Below are 16,672 nucleotides of genomic sequence, written 5' to 3' on the forward strand. Positions count from 1 at the left end.
GGCCGAAGGGCCTGTACTGCGCTGTAATGTTCTATGTTCTATGTTCTTAATTGGTATGGGGGGAAAAACATCCATCTTTCCTGGCACTGGGGTCAGTTCAGGGGCAGGTGAGACCAGTCAAGTTGTACAGGTCACATTTTAACAGGAATGTGATTGATAACCACACAGGGTGATTTGCTAGTGCTGTTGGGAGAGTTTAAGTAAGCTTACAAAGAAAAATGGGAATCTGAGGGGGTCACAAATTGGATAGAAATAAAACTGGTAACAGGAAGTAGAAACATAGCAAGTGAAATCAGAAGGCTGGTGAGCAACTAAGTTTGACATTATAACCCAGTCTAAAAAGACAAACTAAAAGACATTCTAAATCATCTATATTGTTCTAGATCTTTTGTGCAGTTAAAGATCTAACCGCCACAGCAGTCAACAAGTCATCATAGCCTTACTAGACCATAGGGCTGCTCTTATTAGACAGAAATGCCTGGTGGTGATTTAACCTGAGGGCCATCATACCTCAGGTGAGAGGAGAGGCTAAGGAGGAGAGTCCTTCATGGTAACCTCAGCCAGTAATGGGAATTGAACCGACACAGTTGGCATCACACTAATTCACAAACCAACTGTCTAGCCAACTGAGCTAAACCGACCTCTGGTTGCAAGGTTACCAAGACTGGGAACTAAATATTAAATATTTAGGAAGGTCAAAAAAGCAAAAGGAGACGGTATTGCATTGATAGAGAGGGATAATCTCAGATCAGAAAAACAAATTGTGAAATCTGTTTTGGATTGAACTATGAAACAAGAAACTATAAACATTGCAGGGAGTTGTTTAGAGATTGCCAACTGCTAGTGTGGTTCATGGTATTAATCAGGAGATTAGAGAAGCACGTAGCAAGAAGAATACAGTAACCACAGGTAAATCTGGTTAAAGCTATTAAGCAGTAATGTTGTGGAGGTTGAACTTTTGCAATGTGTTCAGCAGTTTTTAAGAGCACTATGTTGAGAAATTGATTACAGAATAGACCATGCTAAGTCTAGTATTACATAAGGAAAAAGGGGTAATTAATACACTTGTTATAAAAGAAATTTTAGGGTTAAGTGACCATAATGAGGTACAATTTTACATTATATTTGAAAGTGAGCTAGTTCAATCTAAAGCCTATTAAAGGAAATTGAGAAGGTGCGAGTTTGATTAGGAAAATACATTAGTAAATATGACAATACACAGGCATTTGCAGGCAATGGATAGTCTTAAAGAATTACAATATATTTTACAACAACTACACATTCCTTCAAGGCACAAAAAAACCCAAAAATGTCCATTAACTGGGGCTATCAAACAAAGTGAAAAATTGTATAAGTTTAAAAGGAAAGACCTATAAATTTGTCCGAAATAGCAGCATATGCAAAAACTGGGAGGATTTTAGAATACAGCAAAGGATGACCCAGAAACTAAGGAACAAAATAGAATATGAAAGTAAACTAGCAAAAACACAATTTTTAAAAATCATTAAAGCTTCTAAACGTACCGGGAAAAAAGTCAAAGAATTTATAATGGGGAGAAAAGAAATGGCAGAAAAGCTAAATGATTATACTGTGTTCATCTTTACTTTACTTTGGAAGATACTAGACATCCCTAAGAATTGAAGATCCAAGGACCTAGAAAGAATGAAGGATTTAGGAAGTGAGTATCAATAAAAAAAGTTATTTTGGAGAAATTAATGAAATTAAAGGTTGAAAAGTCCCTGGGACCAGACACTCTGCATCCAAGGATGTTGCAAGATGCAGCTGTGGAGATAGTGGGTGCATTGAGGTTGTCTTCCAAATTTTATAGATTCCAGAATGGTTCCTGCACATTGGAAAGCATCATATGTCATTATTTAAGAAGTCCTCATATCAGTAGCAGAGAGAACTAATAAAAAGAAGTCAGCAGACATAGTATACTTGGATTTTCAAAAGAATTTTGGATAAAGTTCCTCAAGGGAGGTTCGTTGACAAAATGAAAGCACATTGAACCGGTGGTAATGTAATAGCATAGATTAAGGATTGGTTAACAGGCAGGCAGAGTAGGCATAAAAGTTCATCCCATGTTGGCCGACTGTGACTAGTACACTATCACAAGGATCCGCAATGTATGGTTCCCATCTACTGACAATATATATATAAATGATTTTAACTTGGGGAACAAATGTAATATTTTCAAGTTTTCAGATGATATAAGGCTAGATGGGAATGTGGGCTGTGTGGCTTCAAGAGATTTAGACAGACTTAGTAGGCAAGAACATGGCTGAAGAAATAAAACGTGAAAAATGAGATTATCCACTTTGGTGGGAATAACTGATGTGCGTAGTATTTCTTAAATGGCAAGGGCTCATAAAGTCTAGATGTTCTAAGGGATGTAGGTGGCTTTGTCAGTACGTGACTGAAGGCTAACATGCAGGTGCAGCAAGCAATAAGGCAAACTAACGTAGGTCGTTTTCATAAGGGGATTTGAATGCAGGAATAGCAAAGTCTTGCTTCAGTTGTACATGGAACCTTGTTACACCCCTGAAGTACAGTCTGTTTTGCTCCCGTACCTTAGGGATGATATTATTACCACACAGGGATTGCAATAAAGATTCACCAGACATATTCCTGGGATGTTGGGGCAGTCGTAAAACAACAGACTGAGGAAATTGTGCCCACAATCTGTAGTTTTGAAGAATCAGGGGTGATTTCATTTAAACATATAAAATAGCTAAAACTAGGCAAGCTGTTTCTCCAGTTGAGGAGTCCAGAACCAAAGAACACAATTTTGAAATAAAGGGGTGAGCCACTTTGGAATGAGGAGAATTTTTTTTTAATTCAACGGATTATGAATCTTTGGAACTCTCTAACCCAACCATATAAGCTCAATGACTGAGTAGAAATTGACAGATTTCTAAATACCAATGAGATAAGGGAATACAGTAGTAAAATGGGACTCCAGCAAATGATCAGCCCTGATTGTACTGAGTGGCAGTACAGGCTGAATGACCTACTTCTGCTCTTATATTCTTAGAGGCTCACTTTGAGCCAATAAGGTTAATTCTGGAGTCCAAAAGATGACTAGCTATGCTAAACTGACATACCATCATCAAAATTACATGAGGAAAAAGTGAAAAACCGACTTAATTCCAATAACATAATAAAGGAACTGAACTCCAATCTGCAAAACTGACCCTCCAGAGAAAACTGTAATGTTCTTAGGATCCCTACAGTGTGGAAGCAGGCCTTCTGGCCCATCATAGAATCCCTAGAGTGTGGAAACAGGCCCTTTGGCCCAACAAGTCCACACTGAACCTCAGAGCATCCCACCCAGACCCATCCCCCTATAACCCATCTAATCTACACCTCCCTGAACACTATGGGCAATTTAGCATGGCCAACCCACCTAACCTGCGCATCTTTGGACTGTGGGAGGAAACCGGAGCACCCGGAGGAAACCCACACAGACAGGGGGAAAATGTGCAAACTCCACACAGACAGTCGCCCGAGGCTGGAATTGAACCCGGGTCCCTGGCGCTGTGAGGCAGCAGTGCTAACCACTGTGCTACCGTGCCGCCCCGCCGCCCCCAAGTCCATATGAACCCTCCGAACAGCATCCCACACAGACCCCATCACTGTATCACTATGTTTCCCACAGCTAACCCAACTACCTATATATTCCCAGACACTATAGGCAAATTAGCACGGCCAATCCACCTAATTTGCACATCTTTAGATTGTGGGAGGAAACCAGAACACCTGGAAAAACCCTGCAGACATGGGGAGAATGTGCAAACTCCACTCAGACAGTCGCTTGAGGGTGGAATTGAGCCTGGGTTCCTGGCACTGTGAGGCACCAGTACCAACCATTGAGCCACTGTGTCGTCCCATCTGTAAGTGTCATCAATAACCCGCACTTCAACTGATCTTATTTAGCTAACAGCTGTGGAGGAAAAAGTGGCAGAGTTCTTCACTCAGAAAGGAAAGAATTAGTGTTTTCACACCTGACTATTATCCAACAGCTCATGGCTGTGTATGTAAATAAGACTGGACTGAGTATATGGTCAACTGTTTTGAGAGGTTAGTAGTAGCACACATCAACTCCAGCCTCCCAGACTGTCTGGATCCACTACAATCCAATTACCATCACAATAGGTCTACAGTAGACACCATCTCCTTGGTCCTATGCTCATCCATGGAACATCTGGAAAACAAGGACTTGACCCCTATTTACTGCCTTTAGCTCCTCCTTCAACACGATAATTCAAACAAAACTCATCTCCAAACTCCAAGACCTAGGATTCTGCTCCCCTACTGCAACTGGATCCTCCACATCCTGACTCACAGACTGAAATTAGTAAGGATAGGTGACAACATCTCCTCCACAATAATCCTCAACACAGTGCCCCGCAAGTCTAAGTACTCAGCCTCTTACTATACTCCTTATATACTCACAATCATGGGGCTAAATTCAGCTCGAGCTCTATTTACAAATTTGCTGATAACACCAGAGTCAGGTCTCAAACAACAATGACACAGCGTATAGGAAAGAGATAGACAGCTTAGCGGCATGGCGTAAAGACAATAATCTCTCTCTCAATGTGAGCAAAACAAAGGAGTTAGTCATCAACTTCAGGGAGCGGAGTGGAAGACACACCCCTATCCGTATCAATGGTGCTGAAGTGCAGGTGGTCGAGAGCTTCAAGTTCCTAGGAGTAAAGATCACCAATGATCTAGTCTGGTCCATCCTTGTCAACATGACAGTCAAGAAAGCACACCAATGCCTCTACTTACTCAGAAGGCTAGGGAAATTTGGCACGTTCGCAATGACTCTTACCAAATTTTATAGATGCACCACAGAAAGCATCCTATCCAGATGCATCACAGCTTGGTATGGCAACTGCTCTGCCCAAGACCTCAAAAAATTAGAAAGTTGTGTGTGTAGCCCAGGCCTTCATGAAAATCAGCCTTCCATCCGTTGACTCCATCTATATATCCTGCTGCCTCAGGAAAGCAGCCAACATAACCAAAGACCCCTCCCACCCTGGTTGTACTCTGTTCCGTCAGGTAGTAGATACAAAAGTTTGAAAACATGGGCCAACAGATTTAAGAACAGCTTCTTCCCCAGTGTTATCAAACTTACGAATGGACCTCTCATACATTCGAGTTGATCTTTCTCTGCCTCCTCTGTAGCTATAACACTATATGCTGCATTCTGCTTTATTACCCAGATGTAAGGTACAATTTATTTGATTAGCACGCAAAACAATACTTTTCACTGTATCTCGGTACATGTAAAAATAATATATCAAATCAAATCAAACCTCTTTGCCACAGATAATCTCTGTCCATGTGGAAGAGCAGTTTATGGGAGAATTAAGGAAAACAGACGCAAAAGATTAAAATGTTACATGTTTGTGCTGGGTTGCTATTTTAACTTAATTGAACTTATTTCAGGGCATCATTTCACTAGTTTGCCATTTATAAAAACGCAACTTAAATAGGGTCCATTTGACAAAATATTTATCTTTGCAGTAGGTCCCAGTGTCATTAGTTACGGACCAAAACAGCTAGAAAAGTGAAATTGTGCACTCACCCAGCAAAGGCTTCCTCGATTACTTCAGTTTTCTGGAAAATAAAAGTGCAATAACTGCAATTCAGCTTAACAGCTCCATTGTGTACAACTCACCGCCTGCTTTGACATTCTATGAGTAGTTGCATTTTTATCTGCTGTAGTTATTTTACAACTCCGAATATTCTTGATAATGACCAATAATCAGCACAATCTACTCAGTGTAAAAGAGTACGAGAATGGAACAGTATGACGATCAGACCTGGAGAGAATGAAAGGTCCCTGACTTGAATATTATTGGTGGCCACAGTGAACTTAATCAGTTTTTACATATTTTTGGAGTGGCACCCAAGAAATCAGATTAATTGAAGCCAAATTTACAGTTTGCTGTGATGGGATTTGAATTGCTGCCTCGGTTACTAGTCCAGTTCCAAAATCTCTTGGATGCCTTAATTTATTAAACCTGTGATATAGGTTATAACAGGTTATACAACTGAAACGCAGTAACTGTAATTCAACACTTTGTAAAACTCCATATCACATTCTCTCCTAAATCAATTAAATCTGATTAATAGTAATTGCTGTTATCCAACATTTCACATGGGTTGTCTATTCAGCCTGGTCACAATAAAACATTAGAAATGGGAGAAGCAGCGCAATCAGCTTATCAAGCATACTGTGCCATTCAATAAAATCATAGCTGATTTGGTTATGTTGAACTCAGCTTTTATTTTGACCAACCTTCCACTACTGTTTAGGGAAGATAATTACAAAGACTAAAGACCCTCAATGCAGAAATTCCCCTTTATTTCTATCTTAAATGGGAAGTCACTTATTTTTAAACTGACTCTCCTTGTTCTGGATTCCCCAGGATCTACCTCGTCAAGTCTTCCTTATAATCTTACATGTTCCAATAAGATCATCTCTCATTCTTTTATATACCAATGAGTCCGCCTCAATTGTTCCTCATAAGACATTATATCCTCAAAATTGTTCCTCTTGGTGTGGTCTCACCAATACTATTCGCTGTTGTATGAAGACTTACATATTTTTATATTATATTTGTATTACAAGAAAGACCAATATTCCATGTGCCTTCTGAATCACTTGCTGTCTGTGTGTAGGAATATTTCATGATTCTGTACAAGAATACTCATATCACTCTATGGCACCATTCTGTGCTTCCTTTCCATTTAAATGACATTCTGCTCATCTATTCTTCCTGGCAACGGTCAGTTTCACATTTTTCTGCATTATACAGTATGTCATCTGCCAAATTTCTGTCCACTTACTTAACCTATGGATATTCCTTTGAAATTTTTCGTATCTTCCTCATAACTTGCTTTCCTGCTGATCTTTATAATATCAGAAAATTCCAATCAGGGCCCTTCATCCATTTCATTATTATTCAGCAAATATAATTGAGGCTCCAGCACAAATCCCTATGACACCCCACTAGTTACTTTGCCAACCTGAAAATTTATTCATTCTGATTTTTAGCTTCCTGCTAGTTAACTGATGCCCTCAACATGCTAATGTATCACCTGTAAGATCATGAGCTATTCTCTTGTGTAACAACCTTTTAATGTCATCTTTTGGAATCCAGAATCTACAACTACTGGTTCTTAATTATCCACCCTGCTTACTACATCCTTAAAAGAACTCCAATAATATTGTTAAGCATAGTTTCCCTTTCATAAACCATGTAGATTTGCTTGATTGTATTATGACTTTTTAAATGGCCCACCATTATCATCTTAAAAATGGATTCTATTTTCCACATGACAAACGTTAAACTAACTGGTCCCAAGCTCCTTGCTTTCTATCATTCTCCTTTTCTTGAATACTTGGGCTACTATCCAAGTTTTCGAATCTGCTGTGCTCTTTTCAGAACCTGAGGGACTTTGAAAAATTACATGCAATGCATCCACTTCTTTTAAAACCCAAGGTCACAGGCCATTAGGTCCAGCAGGTCCTTCAGTCCCATTGGTTTCTAGAGTGTTTTCCCCTCTGATAATCGTGGCTGCTAAAGTTTATCCCCCGCTTTGGTCCTTACCCTAACTCTAACCCTATTGCTTTTCCATTATGCTAGGCTTTTTTTTAACCTCTTCTGTGAATAGACAAAGAAAACGGGAGATATTGGTGTAGTGGTAACGTCACTGGACTAGAAAATGAGATATCCAAGTTAATGCACAATGCAGGCTCAAACCCCATCATGTCAGTTGGTTGAATTTAAATTCAATTATCAAGTCTCAGTGATGGTGATCATGAAACCATTATCAATTGTTACAAAACCCAGGCTGATTTATTGAAGGCCTTTAGAGAAGGAAATTTGCCATCTAGTTTTGTCTACATGTGACTCCAGGCACACTGTAAATGTGTCTGACTCTTGATTCTGAAATGGCCTAGTAAGTCAGTCAATACAACTGCAATTGGAATTGGAATTGGGCAACAAATTCTGGCTTTGCCAGTGGCAGCACATCTTACGAAGGAATAAAGTAAACTTGTTCAAAGTTCTCTGCCATTTCCTGATTTCTCCATTATTCATTCTCAATATTACCCTCCAATGCTCACTTTAACAACTCATTTTCTCTTGGTATGTTTGTTTTTTTTTAAATCTTTCTTGCTAGTTTTCTCTCCTACTGCAATCCCTTTCTTCTTATTCACCCTTTGCTGCACAATGAGTGCTGGCTACTTGGCTGGTAATATCACTGAGAAGTGGGACACCGCAAAATGGGAACAGGGGTTTGATGAGAAATGAGCAGCAAGACTCTAGGCAAGAGACACCAGACACCCACCTCTAGCTCTGACTTTGTTTCCGTAACTAAAACTTGGGCTTCTGCCTACCTGGTGCAGGACTGCAAATCCTGGATCTGGGATCCCCATTCACCAACCATAATCACTCTTGCAAGTAAAACTTGATCAGGTCTTCACTCCAGCACCATACTCCTCTCTCCTTTTTTTCCACTCCAAACCTACAATACCTAGCAGCATGGATTAGTGTCAAAGTAACGTATGTGCAACAAGCACTTAGGGCACAAGATATCAAAGAATACCAGGAACATGGGACAAATAACATCCCAGCAAGAAATGCTACAGGAGAGGGAACAATCAGCTAAATTACAGGATGATCCCCTATTACACAAAATGGTGCATCTGCCTGAATGGTTAGTTTATTCTCATGGGATGTGAGCATTGCTAACTAGTCCGGAATTTTTTGACCATCCTGAGTTGCCTTTGAAGAAGTGGAGTTAAGCTGCTTCTTGATCTGCTGTGGTCCACATGTTGTAAATAGACCCACAATGCATTTAGGGGGGGGGAATTACAAGATTTTCAACCAACAACACTGAAGGAACAGTGATATATTTCCAAGGCAGGATGGGGAGTGGCTTGATGGGAGCTTGCAGGTGGTGGCATTCCCAAGTATCTGCCACCCTTGTCCTTTTGGTTGGAAGTGGTCATGGTTCTGGAAACTGTTGTCTAAGAAGCTTCTGAGAATTTCAGCAATTCAAACTGTAGATGTACATCAGTTGTGAAGACTGTGAATGTTAATTATACTTTATTTATATGGCTAGTCCAGTTCAGTTTATGGTTAATGGTAACCCCGAGAATATTGATGGTGGGACATTCAGTGATGATAACGCCATTGAATGTCAAGATTAAATTGTCCCTTACTGAAGGCAGTCATTGCTTGGCACTTGTGTGGCATAAATATTATTTGCCACTTTTCAGCCCAAGCCTGGACATTGACCAGGTCTTGCTGCAATTGAACATGGACTGCTTCAGTAGTGTGAATAGTGCTAAATATTGCACAATCATCAGTTTACAACTGCACTTCTGATCTTATGATGGAGGTAAGGTCATCGATAAAGCAGCTAAAGATGGTTGACCCTAGGACACTACCCTGAGGTACTCCCACAGAAATGTCTGGAGGTGAAATGACTGACCTCCAATAATCACAACGATCTTCCTTTGACAGCTAAGACTCCAACCTACAGAGTTTTCTATTGATTCCTACTGACTCAGTTTTGCTGGGATTCCTTGATGCCACAATTGGCCAAATGTGGCCTTGATGTCAAGAGCAGTCACTCTTACCATGTCTGGAATTGAGCTATTTTACCCATGTTTGAACTAAGTCTACAATGAGGTCAGGAGCTGAGTGGCCCTGGTGGAACCCAAACTGTGCATCAGCGAACAGGTTATTGCTGAGTACATACTATTTGATAACACTGTTGAAGACACCTTCCATCATGTTACTGATGAGGTGGGTTGGATTTGTCCTGTTTCTACTGTAGAAGACATACCTGGACAATTTTTCACATTATCAGGTAGATGCCAGTGTTGTAGCTGTATTGGAACAGCTCAGTTGAGGGTGCAGAAGATTCTAGAGCATAAGTCTTCAGTAATATTGCCAAACGTTGTCAGGAGATATAGACTTTGCAGTATCCAGTGCCTCCAACTGTTTCTTGATATCATGTCCAATCAAATGAATTGACTGAAGACTGACATCTGTGATAGTGGAAACCTCTGGAGGAGATAGAGATGGATCATGTACTCAGCACTTCTGGCTGAAGATTGCTGTGAATGTTTTAGCCTTATCTTTTGTACTAATGTGCTCAGCTCCCCCATCATTGAGGATGGGGATATTTGTCGAGCCTTCTCCGCCAGTGAGTTGTTTAATTGTCCACTATCATTCGCAACTACTGGATGTAGCAGGACTAAAGAGCTTAGATCTGATCCGTTGATTGTGTGATCATTCAGCTCCAGCCATCACTTATTACTTAGGCATGCAAGTAGTCCTGGTTTGTAGCTTCACTAGGTTGTTACCAGGATTTTAAGATATGCCTAGTGTTGCTCCCTACTCCACCTGCACTCTTCGTTGAACCAGGATTAATCCCCTGTCTTAAAGATAAAGGTAGAGTTGGGGATATGCCAGGCAATGGGGTCACGGATTGTGTTGGAGTACAATTCTGCTGCTTATGACGACCCATGGCAAGTCATGATTACCCAGACTGGAGTCGCAAGATCTGATTGAATTCTGTCCCATTTAGTACAGCGATAATGTGATACAAAATGATGGAAGGTATTCTCAATGTAAAGGTGGGGCTTTGTCTCCACAAGGACTGTGCAGTAGTTGTTCTTACTGATTCTGACACAGACAGATGTATCTGCGGCAGACAGGTTGGTGAGGATGTGTTCAAGTATGTTTTTTTCCCTCCTCCTGTCGGTTCTATCGCCACCTCCCACCGACCCAGTCTCACTGCACCTGGTGCCATGAGACTTCATTGTTTTTGGGGTCAATGTTGAGGACTTAAGGCAACTGCTTTCTGGCTGTATTCCACTATTCCACCACCTCTCGTGGGCCTGTCCTGCTGGTGAGACAGGACAGATCCAGGGATAGTGATGGAGGTTTCTGGGATATCACCTGTCAAGTGAGAATTACAATGTCAGGCTGTTAGTTAACTAGTATCCTAATTACTGCTGCTTGAAGAGGCTTCCAGTCCGGCACTAGCCCTCAAATGTTGTTAAGTAGGACTTTGCAGGGCCAACAGGCTCAAGACAATACTTGCCATTTTCATTTCCCATGCCTTCATCAATGTCAGGTGGTCCATATAGTTTCATTTCTTTTATCAGGCTTGAGTGATTATTATAACTGAGTCACTTTCCAGGCCATTTCAGAGTGCAGTGAAAAGTCAACCATATTGCATTTTGAGCCACATATCGGCCAGACCAGGACATCAGTTGCCTTCCCTAAGGTCATTAGTGAACCAGACAGGTTTTTACAACAATTGACAATGGTCATGAACTCTTAATTCGATGGTCATCCCATGGCTGGATTTGAACTCTGCTCTTCAGAATACTATTGGGTCTGTGCACTAAAAGTCTAATGATAACACGACTAGGTCATCATCTCCCTGAATTCACAGGAGAACAGTAAGCCTGAGGGTTTTGTTCGATTGTGCAACTTTTTGTGTAAACTCTGTTTACTCCATTTCACATTCCTCCAAATCTATCCATCCCAGTGTATAACCGAGATGCCCAATCTCCCTCTAACTGTAAAACACAGTTAAAGGCACTCATCAATTACCAGTTTCTCTGCACAGTTTCTGATTTCTCCCTTCCTCCCACACTTTGTAGGCTCAAAATTGAGTATCCCCCCCCGGTCAACAGCCTATCCCCACATTGCTCATTCATCTTTCCCATTCTTCCTTCACCTCTCTGCTATGCTTCCCTTCTCCAATTCCCGCACCTCTCTCGCCACCTCCCCCTCCTGCAACATCCTCATATGCACCCCTTGTTCCCACCTCTTTCCACTTCCTCCCCTTTACAAATGACCATCCCCAAAATACACAATCTCCTCTACACCCCACCATCTCCTCCCCCGCAGCTCTGCTTCACCACTCTGCTTCCCTCTGCAAATCTCACTCATCCCTCTCTTTCCCTTCAATGTGACTCCCTTGACCCTACACCCCCTTCCATTCCTCCTTTGCAAACGTCTGCTCCCCTCTCCACCATAGTCTTAGTACCTCCCTCCTCCCTCTCTGCACTGCCCCATCTCCTCACTTCTCTCCGCTATCCCACTCTCCACATCTCCCTGAATCCGACACCTACAATGTGCCATTCTCCCTCCGCTGATGAATCAGTACTCCTCCATGTTGAACAATACTTGGAGGAAGCACTGAGGGTAGCAAGCGCTCAAAACATACTCTAGGTGGGAGATTTCAATGTCCACCGCTAAGTGTGGCTTGGCAGCAGTACTACTGATTGAGCTGGTGGGGTCTGCAGCAGAAAAAAAACTTGACCTCATCCTTACCAACCTGCCAGCTGCAAGTGCATCTGTCCATGACTGTATAGGTAAGAGTGATCACTGCAAAGTCCTCGTGGAGACCAAGTCCCACCTTCACACTGACAACAACCTCAATCATGTTGTGTGGCACAATCACCATGCTAAATGGGATCTAGTAACTCAAGGCTGGGCATCCATGAGACACTGTGCACCATCAACAGCAGCAGAATTGTGCTCTAGCAAAATCTGTAACCTCATGACCCAGCATATCTCCCACTTAACTATTACTATCAAGCCAAGGGATCATCTCTGGTTTAATCGAGACTGCAGGATGGCATGCCAGGAGCAGCACCACACATATCGAGAAATGTGGTGTCAATCTGGTGAGGCTACCAAACAGGACCATTTTCATGCTAAACAGCATACGCAGCAAGTGATAGACAGGGCTAAGCGATCCCACAACCAAAGGATCAAAATCTAAGCTCCACAGTCTTGCCACATCCAGTTGTGAATTGTGGTGGATAACTAAACAACACACTAGAGGAGGAGGCTTCACAAACATCCCCATCCTCAATGTTGGAAGAGCCCACTTTAAGTAAGAGTGACCATCAACCAAAAGATAAGGTTGAAACATCACAGCAATCTTCAGCCAGAAGTGCCGAGTGGATGATCCATCTCGGCCTCCTCCAGTGGTCTCCAGCATTACACATTCCATGCCTTCAGTTAATTCAATTCACACCATGTGATATGAAGAAACAGTTGGAGGCACCAGATTCTGCAAAGGCGAAGGGCCCTGACAACATTCAGCAACAGTACTGTACACTTGAGCTCCTAAACTTGCAGCTCCCCTTGCCAAGCTCTTCCAGTACAGTTACAACACTGGCATTTATCCGATAACGTGGAAAATTGCCTAGGTATATTCTCTGCATAAAAAGTAGGACAACTCCAACCTGGCAAATTATCACCCCCATCAGTCTGCTGTCAATCATCAGGAAAGTGATGGAAGGTGGCATCAACAGTGTTATCAAGCAGCACCTGCTCAGCAGTAAACCAGCTGACCCCCAGTTTGGGTTCCGCCAGGGTCAATCAGCTCCTGACTTCATTACAGCCTTGGTTCAAACATGGACAAAACAGCTGAATTCCAGAGGTGAGGTGAGAGTGACAACCCTTGACATCAAAGCAGTATTCGACTGAGTGTGGCAAGAAGAAGCACTAGCAAAACTGGAATCAAGGGGTATCAGGGCAAACTCTCCGCTGGTTGGAGTCATACCCGACACATAGGAAGATGGTTGTGACTGTTGGAGATCAGTCATCTCAGTCCCAGAACATCTCTGCAGGAGTCCCTCAGGGTACTGTTCGAGGCCCAATCATCGTCAACTAATTCATCAATGACCTTCCCTCTATCATAAGGTCAGAAGTGGGGATGTTCACTGACAACTGTATAACGTTCAGCATCATTCATGACTCCTGAGATAATGAGGCAGTCCATGTTCAAATGCAACAAGATCTGGACTTTATTCAGGACTAGGCCGACAAGTGGCAAATGGCAAGTATCATTCATGCCATACAATGCCAGGTTATGGCCATCACCAAAAATAAACATTCTAACCAAGGCCCCTTGACATTCAATGGTGTTACCGTCACTAAATCCCCCACTGTCACCATCCTTGGTGTTACCATTGACCAGAAACTTAACTGGACCTGCCAAATAAATATAGTGGCTACAAAAGCAGGTCAGAGACTAGGAATATAGCGGTGAGTAACTCACCTCCTGATTCCCCAAAGCCTGTCCACCATTTACAAGGCACAAATCAGGAATGTGATGGAATACTCCCCAACTTGCCTAGACGGGTGCGACTCCAACAACACTCAAGAAGCTCAACATCATTCAGGACAAAACAGTCCACTTGATTGGCACCACATTCACAAGCATCCACTCCCAACACCAACAATGTTCAGTAGCAGCCATATGTATTATCTACAAAATGCACAGCATAAATTGACCAAAGATCCTCAGATTGAAAGGCTGAGCAGGCTTGTTGGGCTGAATGGCCTAATTCTGTTTCTTTTCCTACGGTCTTAAAGCAACTTCCAAACATACCACTTCTATCTAGAAGGATGAGGACAGCCGATACATGTGAACACTACCACCTGCAACATCCCCTCCACGCCACTCACCACCCTGACTTGGAAATATATCACCATTCCCCCACTGTCACTGGGTCAAAATTCTGGAATTCCCTCCCTAATGGCATTGTGGGTCAACCCACAGTAGGTTCAAGCTCACCACCACACTCTCAAGGGCAACTGGGAATGGGCAATAAATTCTCTCGCTCTCTTTCTGGCGGGTCTCACTTTCTCCCCACTCCACCCCCTTACTGGTGTCTCACTCTTACTAACGTTAGCTCTGTCTCTCTCCTCTAACCCTAACCATTTCTCTCTTGCTCTCTTTAACCCAAACTAGATGGCTCCCTCTTCCTGTTATCTCTCTGTCTAACCCTAACCCGATTTCGCTTTTGACGATGCACATTTCAGAATTTTAATAACTGTTCGTGGATTGGAAAAATTAACCGAGTTAAATCGTTACACATGGATTGAAAGAAGCAGCAATAACTCTTCTGGGATAAACTGTTTCTAGAGATGAAAGGAAGAACGAGAAACTGTTAGAAAAAGGAGTTACAGCCACATGTGAATTAACCATCCCTGGGAGAAAGGAGCTACAGGAACAACATAAACAAGCTGTTTCCTGGGAGACAAGAGATAACATTATTTGATAGTCTGCTGCCTCACCACATTTGGGCAATTTAGACCTGCCTGCAGAAGTAATGTTTTGAACCAGGAAAAAAAGCTGTGGTTTAAAGAGAGCTAACCCTAATGCAACAAGGAACAACGGTGCTAGTTTTTTGATATGAAGGCAAGTAGACTTGAAATCTCCAAAAGTGTAATCAATGTTGGGGATGAACGAATCTAAAGGATACCAATAATGTGCGATCTTGACAGAGAGAAAGTTGTATAAGAATCCAACACCAGAACGACTCAACTGCAGAACTGAGAAGAACAACACTAGAGAAGGACCGAACCCTGGAAACTTCCAGAGACACATACATCACTGTTGGTTGAAATTCTGGCCAGATTTCACCATTAATTGGGTACTGAGTAAATTGGGTCGCAGGCTTATACTTGCTTAATAGTTTAAAGTATTGCTTCAGTACTTGATTGTCTGTGAGATTTCCTAATAAGTAGCTGAATTAAAGGTAGCTTGTGGTGATTTACTCACAACAGACACTCCCTCCCTCCTTCCTTCCTTCCTTCCTTCCCTCCCTCCCTCTCTCTCTCCCCCTGGTGTATCTCTCTCTGTCCACCCTGATCCCCCTCTCCCTGGTATCCGTCTCTGTCTCTCTCTCTCTCCACCCTATCCCATCTCTCTAACCCAATATCTCTCAATCACTCACCACCACCTCCTCGAAGATGCTTTGGAGCTGTGTCTCCATGGAAACCGCCATCTCGCGGCCCCCAGCCGCCGCCTCCCCTTCGATCCACGGAAGCCTTGAGCAGTTTCCGCTTCCGGGATGAGCCGTTCCGTCTCCTCTCATCCTCCGCCGTGCTCCGATGGCCTCCGCACTTGCTCAAAACCGCTTCGGTTCAAAGTTTCCTTTCCCCGTTTGCACGTGCGAAGTCGAATCGAAAAATAAAAGCAATATTCCAAGAGATTCAGTTGCACATTCGGATTTCAACTTCATACGATATAAACTGGCGGAAACTTTTACATTAAGCCGGTGCCCCGTTGAAGGCAGCGACAGTGAGTGAGGCCCGGGCTTTACTGTCTGATTGAAGACCGGAGGTAACCTGCCCAGGCCGCAGTACTGAACGCCGACAGCCACTGCCCCCGTGCGGCACCTGGAGGAAACAGCAAAGTCCTGTGTCAAATTGTGAATTCCACCCCAGACACTACCCAAAACAGTGCAAATTCATTCCCGAGCACAAGTTACCCTCAAATTTCGCCCAAAAATCTCATTTTGAATCGATCCAAAAATAAATTGGGTGCGAATCTATGTCGGGACCCAGGAAAGCACTTAAACCATAAGACTATATTCCTTCTTTATGCATGGAAATTGAAGTTTCGACTCATTTCAGCATTGTTCTTGCCAGGGAATTTTTAAAAATTTTTTTTCATTGGAAGTGCGCCTCACTGGACAGGCCCACATTTATTAACCATTCCTAATTGCCCTGCAGGAAGTGGTAGTGAGCTGCTTTTTTAAACTGTTGCATTCCACCTGAAGTAGGGACCCTCACAATACTGAGATAACAAGGTG

General features: G+C 42.6%; 1 protein-coding gene across 1 annotated transcript in view; it reads right to left on the minus strand.

Moving 5' to 3' along the window:
- The window catches only part of med23 (mediator complex subunit 23), a 47,938-nt gene extending 31,752 nt beyond the window's left edge, over window positions 1-16,186 (minus strand). Inside the window, exons 1-2 of the mRNA XM_048597045.1 lie at window positions 15,812-16,186; window positions 5,597-5,628 (exon numbers count right to left, since the gene is read on the minus strand). Coding sequence (XP_048453002.1) covers window positions 5,597-5,628; window positions 15,812-15,952 — 173 coding nt within the window. The 5' untranslated portion in view covers window positions 15,953-16,186. The remainder of the gene's footprint in view (window positions 1-5,596; window positions 5,629-15,811) is intronic.
- Between the last annotated feature and the right edge of the window lie 486 nt (window positions 16,187-16,672).

This window comes from Rhincodon typus, chromosome 5 (assembly GCF_021869965.1).
Source record: "Rhincodon typus isolate 14 chromosome 5, sRhiTyp1.1, whole genome shotgun sequence".
Lineage (NCBI taxonomy): Eukaryota > Metazoa > Chordata > Chondrichthyes > Orectolobiformes > Rhincodontidae > Rhincodon > Rhincodon typus.